General features: G+C 35.2%; 1 protein-coding gene across 3 annotated transcripts in view; it reads left to right on the top strand.

The window, feature by feature from the left end:
* The window catches only part of Map2 (microtubule associated protein 2), a 306,953-nt gene that overhangs the window by 270,175 nt on the left and 24,030 nt on the right, over positions 1–12,748 (top strand). For 2 of the 3 annotated variants that reach the window (XM_004626615.2, XM_004626613.2), the window contains 2 exons: positions 2,525–2,586; positions 7,611–7,758. In XM_004626615.2, the coding sequence (XP_004626672.1) occupies positions 2,525–2,586; positions 7,611–7,758 (210 nt within the window). Of the gene's footprint in view, positions 1–2,524; positions 2,587–6,601; positions 6,773–7,610; positions 7,759–12,748 lie in introns of all 3 variants that reach the window. The other variant, XM_004626614.2, reaches the window with a different exon arrangement.

Genomic DNA, 12,748 nt, shown 5'->3' with positions numbered 1-12,748 from the left:
TCACATTCTGGGGAGTCCTAGTTTCATTCTGTGTGTTTGGGTAGACGGTGACGATGAATTTTACCATGGTATGCATTCTCATTATTTTGCTTATTTATCTCCCTCATGCTTAAGTCCGTATATCTTTGTTTTATTTTCTACGTTGTCACTGCCAAATCTGTTACTGATGTTGATGAAGTTACTGACCACCACCAACGATGCATAGCAATGTAGACACTGAAAATGAAAAGCAAGCTGAGGTAAAATTGTGTTTTGCAAAACTATTTTGTTTTGAATGAAAAAAGAAGCAAGAAAATGAAATTGTCTGGCAGTTGCATCAAATTTTTTCACTGGTATCCATAATTAGCAGGCCTTTCAATCTACTCCTGTACTATGTCTTTTACATTTTTTCATAGGGAGAGTCTTAAGTGTGTTGAACTAGACAGCTTAATTTGCTGACGTAATTCAGCTTGCAAAACTCTAAGATAATTTTTTCCCTTGAAGAGAAACTTTAATTAAAAACAAATTTAGGTTTATTTTGACCTCTTCCTATTTCCCAAGCTTTAAAAGGTAGCAGAACAAAAGGATGAAGCATATAGGAAACCATAGTAAAACCCCTACAGATCTCTGCAGTGCAAACTTTATTTCTGAATTTAAATACAAAATATTTTTGTGAGTGTAATTATCCTAGAATAATCTTAATGTTTACAAGAGTACATTATGTTTTGTTTCAACATTTAAATGGCATGCTTGTAGCCTACAAACATCAGATTGCTAAGTCAGAAAAAACACTTCCTTTTCCTTTATGCATCATACATGTCTCTATATTTATCACTGAGTAGTTTTAATGCTTAAGAACAGCATCACTTTTTTTGAAAAAAAAAATCAAGGTAATTGATGGTTTTATGACAGACAGGAAGAATTTCAAGTCTTTTCACTTGTGTTCTCCAGATAGGAAACATCTCACAGGTTTTCTTTTCAGAATGAGTATCCAAGGCAGGATTTGAAAACAGATGGCTAATCTATACATGCAGAGCTTGATAAAGATTCAGGAGGAGGAATACCTCTAAAATAGGAGGGATTTACATGACATCTCCAAATATTGTATTTTAGCTCTTCTTTTTTTTTTTTTTAGATTTTAGCCTCATTAAACTTGGACTTCTCCAAGTGAGCTAAATGCTTGGGCAACCAGAATCTTCTGGTTTGAGCATTTAGAAACCTTCTAGCTTATCTTGGGTGACTAAAGATATTATCCGGATTGTGAATTTTAGAAGAAATGTGAGAGGTCTTAGTAGTGTCAGCAGGTCTATTGGTGTTCAGTTTACCACACTGAAACTCTTACTGTTTGAAGAATATTTAAAATCATTGAAACAATTTGGATCTTCCTTATTCTAGTCAAATATTAAGATACTCTGGCAAAAGGAGTAGGTGTCTTTGGTTTTACACAAACTACATGCATATGTCAGAGAAATCTGAAGGATGTCATGTAAGTAGTAGGAAGGCATCCTTTTCACTGCTTTAAAAACTCAGTTCTAAAATCTACACACTATTACCAACCAGTCCTACTTACCACAAAACATATTGTAGACAGCTATTATTTTTTGTTTTAGAGCTATCTATGGTGTAAGAAGCCTTTGAAACTCATTTGGAGGGCTTGTAAGGATAAATATTTGTTTCCCTGAGGCTCTGTATCTTACCAAAGAAAATTAAGGAGGAAGTAAACACATAAGCTTGCATATTTTATTTTCTGAATGTAATGTTTAAATATGGTTTTTCCAAAACAAAAGGATTGTCTTAGATTGTGAAATATATCAGGTAAGTCACCAACAGAAAGTAAGTTCAAGATGATGGAGTTTAAAATTGAAACCAGAAGTATACACAGCAGCAAGAGAAACAACAGTAACAGATGTGGTAATAATTTCACACAGGAAGTGCATGTGTAGAACATGATCTGTATTTACTGAACTTGAAATTTCTTCCATATTTTTTGTCCTTGATAAGCTATTATTTCCCCTTCTCATGTAGTGCATTTCACATCAAACAAGTGTGTCATTCATATTGTGAAGGGTGCAGAGAGATCATGAGAGTTTGAAATGTAAAATGCAGACGTAACTGTAGGTGTGCCAGTGGATTCCGACAAAGCAGGAGGGTTTGGAAATCTCAGTGAGCACCTCCATGTCACACCAACCCTTGAAACCAGTTTCCTCTTCCTTAAATTCTGTAGTGTTCACATTGCTATCCTGTGACTTCTATCATAGAGTCTCACTTCATGCAGTAGTGTTTCTAAGATACATTGTGAACCCATAGAATATGGCTGTTTTTCCTACCTGTGCTTTGATTGATATGGAAATACAGTAAGTCACACACACTCTAGTTAGAGTCTCATGCAATGTTTTTGAGATTCAGGTTTCCTCAGAAAAAAATAAAATTTTGCTTTGCATTATTCTGCTGACACAATAGAATATCCAGAAGGCATTGAACGAATGCATTTGTATGGGTTTTAGCCACGTAGTTTGAGGTTGTTTATGTCTTTTCTTTTCAACAGCAACAGGTGGTGAATCAACTCAGGCTCCCAGTGTATTTAAACAGGCCAAGGACAAAGTTTCTGTGAGTAAAACAAGTTTTACCTTGTTTTTCATTTGAAGCTCCTTTCGGTGTTTGTTGCAATGTCTTAATAACATTAGATGTTCTTTACACTTTTGGATATTTATCCTTAAATGTAATTCAACCAGTTCACCCACCCAGATTGATCCTTCAAAGCAGCCAGGCAAGGATTAACATGCTCTGAAAGGATGTGTGATGGTAGCTGGTGGGACGACAGCTGGGCTGCCTCTTTATTGGTAGGATAAAACCATGAAGCAGCACAATGATTTGGCCAAAGTGGGGAAGACCAATTCATTTGCTTTATATAGAATCAAATTTACCATTACCGTCAACGTAACTATTTGTAATAGATTAGAGATAATGTTGGCAATGTTCACTAGGACAACTTACTATGAGAAAAATTGGCATTTTAAGAAAAATGTCTATGTTGAGAGTTTTTACTACATATTATCAAACTTATATTTGCCAAATTCTAAGATAAGCATGGTATTATTTTAATGTGGTTCTGTTAATATGATTTAACTTTTTCAAGTTTGTAAATATTTTCTTTTTGAATTTTGTTTTTCATATAATGAACTATATTTTAAAGATGAAAACCAACCTGAAATACTTTTGCCTCTTTAAAACTAGAAGAAAAAATTTAAAGAACTATTCATGAAATATACTCTATAATAAATAATATGAATGATGTTAATTAATAACTTGTCACAACATTCTGGGTCTCCTTGATTATAAATGATATTTAAATCATAATACATAATTAAACTTCTAATAACTGATAGGTATTTAATCTTCTACTTTTATTTAGTGTGAAAACAATGAATCATTTCCATTGATGACCAAATATTTGATATTCATCTTGAAATTGAAGGGCTTCACTTTGATCAAGGAAAATATTTTACTTTTATACAAATGTTTTTAGACATATTCTTAAATATATGACGGGTAATAGAAATTATTTATTGCTTTGGTCAATATTAGGTTTGATTTTGAGAACAGTGGATTCCAAACTTTGTATGTTTTTACCCTCTGTTTCTAACTGGGAACTAGTTAGTGACTTGTCATGTTCCAGTCTTACACATTTATTATTCAATTGATCTATTTCTGTTTTAATGGCCTAAAAATAAGGGAGGATGATAAAATTCCCAAAATTATCATTTAATTATGAAGCTTAGAGTAATTTTATACAATAGTACACAGTATTAGGACTGGAAAATACTAGTCATTTACTGAATAAAAACAGTCGTTAGTTTTTATTATGAATTTGGTTACTTTTTAGAAAGTAAACTTTTTAAGACAAGATACCAAAAATAAGTCATGAGTTTGTTGCCTTAAATATACATCTTCTGCAAAACCTAGAGGAAATATTTTAGTCTACAAGGACTTTGTGTGACATAAAACTAGCTCTTTTCCTTGGAACTCCATCCCATCTATGTGAAGAACAATGATGGATTCTTACCTTTTCTCATTTATGACCCTATTTTTCTTCCCCATATCTCATCCTTTCCTTATCTTTCCTAAAATTCCTAGACTAACACTCACTGGACTTATCTCTGATATTCAGGAAAACAGTTCCCTGGGTGTTTCCCTATGCTTTATTAGGAAAATTGCCCACCCACAATCCTTCATTAACTTGGTTTCTGATAGTTATGGCAGTCTACTTAGCATTAGCACCTGTCTGCCTTAATTAGAGCCAATCTAATTACTTCATTCTTCTCTCTTAGAACACATTTTTGAAATTCATTCTTTTGTGGGTAGGATCAATCAAAAAAGAACAACTATACTGACCCAGTTAGGCTTCCCGTCATGGCCCTGGGTCAGGAAAGAAGTGTTTTGCACAACGTGTGCATGCTTATGTTCCTGTTTAAGTGACTGTGGAGGTGAAACCTTAAGATAAAATTCTCAGCTTCATCCACCATTTTTGAAACAGCTATAAATCAAGTTAATTATTTGAAAATAACAGTCTCCTCAGCTTTGTCATTCTTGCCTATGTTTTTAACAAAGTCTTCCCAGAGTTGTTGTGAGATGCCAGCGTGGTTTCCACCAAAAGCCACTCATGCCTGCAATTTCCCTGGGAGTCCTCAAAGTGTGTCAATTAGGTCTGGGGATTGTAACGGGGAACCAGTTTGGGGCTGACTCTCCTTAGATTTTGTAACACATCATACAAACTGTCATCTGTGCATAGAAAGATCTTACTTATTCTACACTAGATCTCCAGCTGTGTTTTATTCATGTAATAATTTTTTTTGGGGGGTGGGGGCTGGCTCCGAATGCCTTCAGGGCAGGCAGGTTTGGCTGGCTTGAGTTGTGGGGATCGAACCACAGCAACCTGAGCCTGACTGCTTTGTTGAAGCAGCCACTTAAAGAGCTGAGCTAAGGGGCAGGCCCCCTCATGTAATAAATTTACATATAACTGCATGTTTTCAAAGGAAGTCAATATCGATTAACTGAAAAATAGCTTTCTCAATCTTTAGAACACTAATATCTATTGTTAGGTCTATACGTTGTCTAAAGTTCTTTAAAATGCAATCAAGATGTGGACTGTGTATATACTTTAAAAGGTGCACTTAGTATTAGAAGAACATTAGACTATAAAGACATTTTGCAAAAATGGCATCACTTTTGTATTTATAAATTAGAGATCTCCTATATAGCACCTATGAAGGATATTTTATCTGTGTTTTCTTTAAATGACAACTATAGATAAATTAATTTCAAAATTCCAAAATTTAGCCACTTAGCCTCATTCTTTTAACCAAAAGACTATTTTTCTAATTTCTGTTGTGATATTCTGCTTAACACTTATATTGTTAAAGTATTTTATGAACAATGTGTCCTTAAAGAGCAGAAATCATGATTTGAAGGTCTTACTGTAATCCCTGACAGTGAAATGATTTTATTTATAAGAATACTAGCAAAGTTTGCAACTTCCAAAAAGTTGGTAATTATGTCTTCACTCATTCCCTTCTCAGACAAGGACCCCATGAGGGGCCATCTTCCTACAGTAACCCAGAAAGCAGCAGTAACTGTACTGCTCATTTGAAAATCAAATTCACTGAAAATAATATGAATTGTGCAGATGGATCTCAATATGACTATTAATATAAAAATACAGTAGCAATTGTTTCCACAAGCATCCTACAGTGGACTCCTCAGAATAACACGAGTCTATTTCAGAGGCAAGAAAATCTTGAGATTGTTTTCTTTCTCTGAAGAATCCACTCCAGAAGCTGGGGGAGGGGGAGACCACAGGCTGAGAGTGCTTCCTGTGTTCCTGCCAACTGAAATGATCCACACCACAAAGGGGTGTGTGTGTGTGTGTGTGTGTGTGTGTGTGTGTGTGTGTGTGTCTTTTTCTGCTTCAGAACTAAACTCTAGCCTTGAACTTTAATAGTGTGAGATTTTAGCACCAGCCTACTTCTTCCCAGAAAGGCTCTCTCCTACGTCCCTTTACAAGGTTAATTAGAGCACTTCTACTTCCAACCACATCTTCTGGTTCTCTGGCTAAAGTTAAGCAGTTATAATTCCTATATCAAACTACACAAAGATTTTGGTCTCAGAATTTCACAAAACTAATTCCTCTAAGACTGAGCAACACTATTCTTTTTTTTTCCCTCCTTCCATTAATCTGTCACTCACTATTTATTTAACACCATTCATTGTTTCTGTGCTATATGCTAAGCATAAACAATGACACTATTTGAAAGGAAAAGAGAGCAAATATTACAAATCTCTGTTGGAGACCTGACAAATACAAGGATTAATGGGTCAGCATCTTTTTTATGTGCACATACAGTAGGTATAAGTGCTGTTAAGCTAGTTCTAGCTTTTTTTTAAAAAGTGTTTAATGAAAATCTCTTGTTCTCACATGAATGTACATTTTCATCATTGAATACAGTCATTGTGTTTTTATTAAAAGTATACATTTGATTTATTAAATGTTTGTAATTTTTGATTTTTCCTTTTACTTCATAGTTTGGTTTATTTTGTACTTTTGTTTGTTTTCTTTCATGGCTAGAATCCTACCTTGTCAAAGATTCCTGCTTTACAGGGTAACACAAAGTCTCCACGATACAGCTCAGCCTACTCTAGCACGACTAAAAGGGGTACCTTTTCTGACAGTTTTTTAACACAGCCCATCTCAGCGGGCTCTACAGAGCATTTCCCAAACTCAAATTCAGGGAACAAGGTAAGGTGCAGAAAGGAATATAATTTGGGAGACAATTGTATGGCATAATTCAGGATTAACATAAAAACAAGGATATAAAATAAAATTATTTGACATATAAATGACAGAGCCTGATAAAAACAAAGACAATTGAAAAATTTTAGTATTTTCCTCATAATAATTACAGAAAATATTTTTCTAGCTGTATTATCCATTAGCAATTATTTCCGATAAATTATTCTATTATATATAATGTAATAATTACATAATAGTAACAACAAGCGTTATTGTACATAATATAGAGTACAATTTGGAGTCACCTTCAGATATATCAGGGTTTAAATACTACCTCTGCCAACTGTGTGAATTTGAAAGAAGTTCCATTAGCTAAATCAGGTTCCTCAGGTTTAAAATATGCATTATATTTTATGGGGATAGTGACTTCATAAATGGATGTAGTGGGTACAGAGTTCCTGTCACATAGGTATATGCCACATGGTTGTGGTCATTCTTGGGGCCATTATTCATGCACTGCCCTTTGGCCAGTTCTTGCTGATTACAAAATTATCATGTGAATGAAGTTGTTCAGTAGAATTAGCAATTTCTTGAAGATGATTTTAGTAAATTAATTTTCAGCACTAACTCCAGAAAAATATAATTGTATAAAATATCTAGGTAAATATAAACTCTTTCTAATGTATTTGAAGTAGAAATGATTATGAGTGTATGAGATTTGGTAGTACCCATTAAAATAAATTTATCAGCACAGGAGAAAAACTAATCAGTACCATGTACTCACTTTGTATAATTAAAATAAAGGTTGACAAGAACCCAGTGTCTCTTTGTTTTCCCGAATCAGGATGGCATCACCAAGAGCCCAGAAAAACGCTCTTCTCTTCCAAGGCCGTCCTCAATCCTTCCTCCTCGCCGAGGTGTGTCAGGAGACAGAGACGAGAATTCCTTCTCCCTCAACAGTTCTATCTCAGCTTCAGCAAGACGGACCACCAGTAAGTTGCTTTTGGTTTCACTTCCTTTTTAATTATTTTTTTAATTGCTTACATGGAAAAGTGCTTCTATTTTACATTTTTCAAATACAACATGGATTAAGAACAGATTGTCTTTGTCCTAACAACCAGAGAATACAGACTATAAATGATTCTAAAATACCTTTTGGCGCCGGGGAAATCCCTGAGTGGAATAAGAGCTTCCCTGGCAAGTGCAAGGGCCTGCGTTCAATCCCCAGTTCCACCAAAATAAAATAAAATAAAATAACCTTGTGAGTAAAAACAACTAATGGTGGAAAAGGGACCAATATTAACTTATTGTCTATCAAATAAGATTGAGATAAATTCATTTCTCTAAGTGTATGTTTTCTTTCTTGTTTTAAGTTTAGAACAAAATATTTGAAAAAATGAATTAGGGCTGGAGAGATAGCTCAGCCGACTAAGCCCCTGCTTAGGCATGCCCAGGGAATGTGGTTCAATCCCCAGTACCACATGCCATGCCAGCCCCACCCTTCACCCTGAGCTGAACACCAAGTCTGGGCGTGGTAGCTCACATCTGTAATCCCAGCACTGGGGAAGTTGTAAACAGGAGGATCACTACGAGTCCCAGCTGCATAGTGAGACCCTGTACCAAATGCATAAAATTAAAAATTAAAAATTTAAATGAATTAATTCATTGATCATTTGAGAAACACAAATTAAAATAGCACTGGGATTCCATCTTACCCCAGAAAGAATGGCTATCAAGAAATGAGTAACAAATGCTGGAGGGGCTGTGGGAAAACAGCAACACTTCTCGACTATTAGGAGTGCTGATTGGCACAACCACTATTAAGAAGGGCAGAGAAAAAAATTGATGCATTAACTGCTCCTTTCAATAGATCAGCAGAAATCAGCAGTACAATTATCCAAGCTATCCTGTATATATACATATATATTTCCTTTTCCCTTCCTTTGTTCTTTCTTTTCTCTTTTCTCTCATCCATTTACCTTCCCTTTCAATAGCTTCTTGTCCTTTCAAGAAGGGCAAGAGATTCCTCAAAAAGCTATGATTAGAAGTCCCATTCAACACAACTATTCCCCTCTCACTTATTTTTCCAGAAAAACTGAAAACATCATATCATAGCAATATCTGTACACCCATGTTTATAGCAGCACAATCTGTCACAGCTAAATCTTGGAAACCAAATGCCCATCAACTGAGGAATGGATAAACAAGATGTAGTATCTTTATACAATGGAGCATTACTCAGCTATTAAAAGAAAAAGATAAGCTCGAGGCTTTTATGGGTAAATGAATGCAACTAGAGACCATTCTCAGAAGTGCAACAAATGACTCTGGTGTAAACATCACATTGTCTCACTTGTGTAAGAACCTAAAAGAGTAAATAAAATCTGTAAGGTACCATAGGTACTGTAAAAAGACAAGAAGCTGTTGAAAGGGAAGGTAAATGGATGAGAGAAAAAAGAAAGAAAAAAAGAAGGGAAAAGAAAAATATATGTATATATACAGAATAGCTTGGATAATTGTACCGCTGATTTCTGCTGATCTATTGAAAGGAGCAGCTAATGCTTCAATTTTTTTCTCTGTCCTTTTTAATCTTTTATAACTTTTGGACCAATTTTGCATGCTTATATCTGGTAATCTGCACAACTAATTTGAAGACAACAATAAGAAATAGAACAACTATTGTTGAATTGCTATTATTTTGTGTAGTGAAATTCTGTATCATTTCTAATTTTTTGCTATTTTTAAATTCTCTTCAAAAATTAAAAGTAACTTTAAAAATGAATTAATTGAGGAAACAAATTGTCAGGGATTTTAAAAACATATCTAAACTTAACTCGGGGCTGGTGAGATGGCTCAGTGGTCTAAAGCACCTACTTAGAACAAGCTTAGCAAATCAGAGGGACCGTGGTTCAATCCCCCAGCACCACATGCCAGCCAGCCCTGCCCCCTGGTGGGCTGAGCTGGCCACACACACACACACATAAATAAATAAAATTAAAAAAAAAAAAAAACTTAACTCTTATTAGAATTCCAACTCCTGAAATCTAATGGAAAGTCAAAATTCAGTACCTAAGATCCTGCTTAATTTGTTGAGGGTCTGCATTTCAAATAAGCTATGAAGACAGTGTGAACTGAGCAAGAGCTTCTCCTTGGGTTGATGGCCCGCAACAAACTGATTAACAATTATCCTGATTTATGCAATGTTCTTTACACGTTTAGAGATTGTGCACTGCTAAAGCCATCCAGTAAAAGATGGATTCAAAATATTCTCCTGAGTAAATGACTACCATTTATTGAATATACAGATACAAAGCACTTACGATATATTTTTACTTAGTTTAACTTATAATGCTGATGGGTATTAATGGCTGAAATTTGGTTGATTAAAACACTGACTTTTGAGAGAAGATAATTTGTCGAATCCTACTTAGCTAGTGAGTGGTTAAATTGTCAACCCACTGTGAATGTCACAAGCTGTCCTTTTAATATCTTCTATATATTTATTTGTAGAAAATAATATTTGAGAACTGCTCTGTAGAGTTACATGGAAAATAATTAACTATTGTTTAAAAACTCTTATACACTGTTGGAAATTGCTCTCACTATCACATTATAGTTGATTTCACCAATTGCTTTTAAAAATGTTTAATAATGATTGGCCTACTTCATGTATGACTATTTTGCAAGATACTTATGGAAAGCTTTTGCCTACAGTGAAAATGTTTATTGCAATTATAGCAATTGTGCCCAGTGACATTTAGTTTTGTGAACTATTAACAGACTATAAGAACTATACTAGGAACACTTTGAAATCACCAAAAGTCTTTTTTTTTTTTTTTTTGCCACAGATTGTACTCAGGACCTTGTGCTTTCCAAGCGGGCACTTATGCTATTGAGATATCTCCCTAGCCAACAAAATGTCTTTTTTATAACAGGAAAAATAAATTATTCCATTATACTAGCAAGAAGGGCATTTAAGAGGTAGTAATCTCCAGGGAAATGGCTTTAACTTCACATATCTAGATTTGGAATTGAACATAAACAGTAGCCCAAGGGGGAACCAAAGGCCCCATGCTCCCAAAGGGACATCTTGTAGGGTGCATATATGTGTTGCTATGGAAAAAAATTGGCACTGTCACCATAAATCCACATCTTCATGCCACTTGATTCTGCCTTTTAACTCAGTTCTGTGTATAAATTGCTTTTTAAAAGGTTCTGACCCAATCCTAGCCTTACATTCTGGTTTTATTTATGTTCACACCTTTTATCGCATTGCTTGGCAATAAGCATAACTGATACCCTGTTCATATAAGACCCTCAGACCTGTTTTAGCTCTAACTATGTCAAAAAGGCGTAACAAGGACCAGAAAGGTAAGGCATTTGCCACTTTCATTCTACCATGTCCTTGACTGAACACAGAAATATCCTGGCCTTGCATAAAACTAATGAAAAGAGTTGAAGGAAGCATTGCTATGCAGGAAGTTCATTTAGCCCAGGAGGAAAGAAAGGCTTTGTCATTGAGTTGAGAAAATAAATAAGGGCACAGTTTAATAAATTCACAAGTATTTTTAAAATCATACTAGTTTTTAACTTGACCTCTTTAATTGCAGAATAAGAAATGCTCAAACTTACTGGTATTTACAAAAGTGCTTTTAAATCTACATAGTTATACTTATTTCTACTATTCCTCTTTCAGAAGAGCATTTGAAATGGCATTAAAAATACATTTTAAAAGATAATCTGAGAGAACCTGGTATCAGAAAGAAAACAGAGGAGAAAGAGTAACATACTTGGGGTGATCAAAAAATATAGCAAATATTTAAATTTTCAAAATTATTGCAGTAGGGCTGGGGAGATGGCTCAGTGTTCTAAGTGGCTGCCTGGCAAGAGCAAGGACCTGGGTTTGATCCTCAATACCTCATGCTGTGCCAGGCCCAGAACTGGGCTGGGCATGGTGGTACATGCTTGTAATCCCAGCAATGGGGAGGCTGAGACAGGAGGATCACTATGAGTCCATGGAGAGACACTGTACCAAACACATAAAAGATTTATTTTAAATATGTTTTAAAAATTATTACAGTAAAAGGCATGCATATTGCCATTAATCCCCCACAAAATATTCCTCTTGCCTTCAAACACATCTGTCTCACTATTCTTGCCATTCTTTGAAGCAGCTCTGGAAATCCTCTTTTGTGACTGTCTTTATGAATTGTAAAGATGGTGCCATCCAACACACTGGCATACTCCTGAAAACCTTACTTGGTGTCTTCACCCTTCTTATCCACTGGGCCTGGCATCTGTGACTGATGGCTCTTCCCCAAAGTCAAAATTACCCTGAAAGATAAATGTTTCGGATTGATTCAGAGCACTGAGACAGTCAAGACAGAGCAATTAAGCACACAAAAAGACTTCCAGAGCTGCTGCAGAAAACATCAAGAATGATGGGAGAAGTGTGCTCAAATGAGGGGGAGGATTCTGAGCTAGATTAACAAGAACTTGTCTTTTACTCTAATAATATTTGTAATTTAAACATTGACCGCATTTTTTAATAAAGCAAAATTGGGCTGAGTGGCAGCAAATAAATTCATGTCTGAAGGTCCTATATAAATAACACAATCATGTGCAAGTTTCACTCTGAGTATTTTGTGATAGCATCCCAATTTTCTACAGAAAGAAATAGATCTCTTTAGTATAAAGCACTGGGATTACTTTCCTTATTAAGAGGATAATGGTCTGTATAGTAGAATAGTGTCTGCCAGCTTCCAGGAAACTTGTGTGCAACCCCAGTGCTTCTCCGTATAAGCAGGGGGAAGAGTGTGAGACATGATTTCATCAGTGCTTTTCCACAGAGGCTAATACCTTGTATGTGAATTCAGCCATCTGTGCCCTGTGTACACCTGAAGCTCTGAATGAATAAATACAGGAATGAATGATCCACGTGTCATTCAGAAATCTTCACAGAGATCTCCTTTATCCCAGCTA

The sequence above is a fragment of the Octodon degus genome, unplaced genomic scaffold (genome assembly GCF_000260255.1).
Source record: "Octodon degus isolate 3935 unplaced genomic scaffold, OctDeg1.0 scaffold00016, whole genome shotgun sequence".
In the NCBI taxonomy this organism is placed as follows: Eukaryota; Metazoa; Chordata; class Mammalia; order Rodentia; family Octodontidae; genus Octodon; species Octodon degus.
Note: the sequence above shows the minus strand (reverse complement) of the source record. Positions and strands in the feature narration are given on the sequence as shown.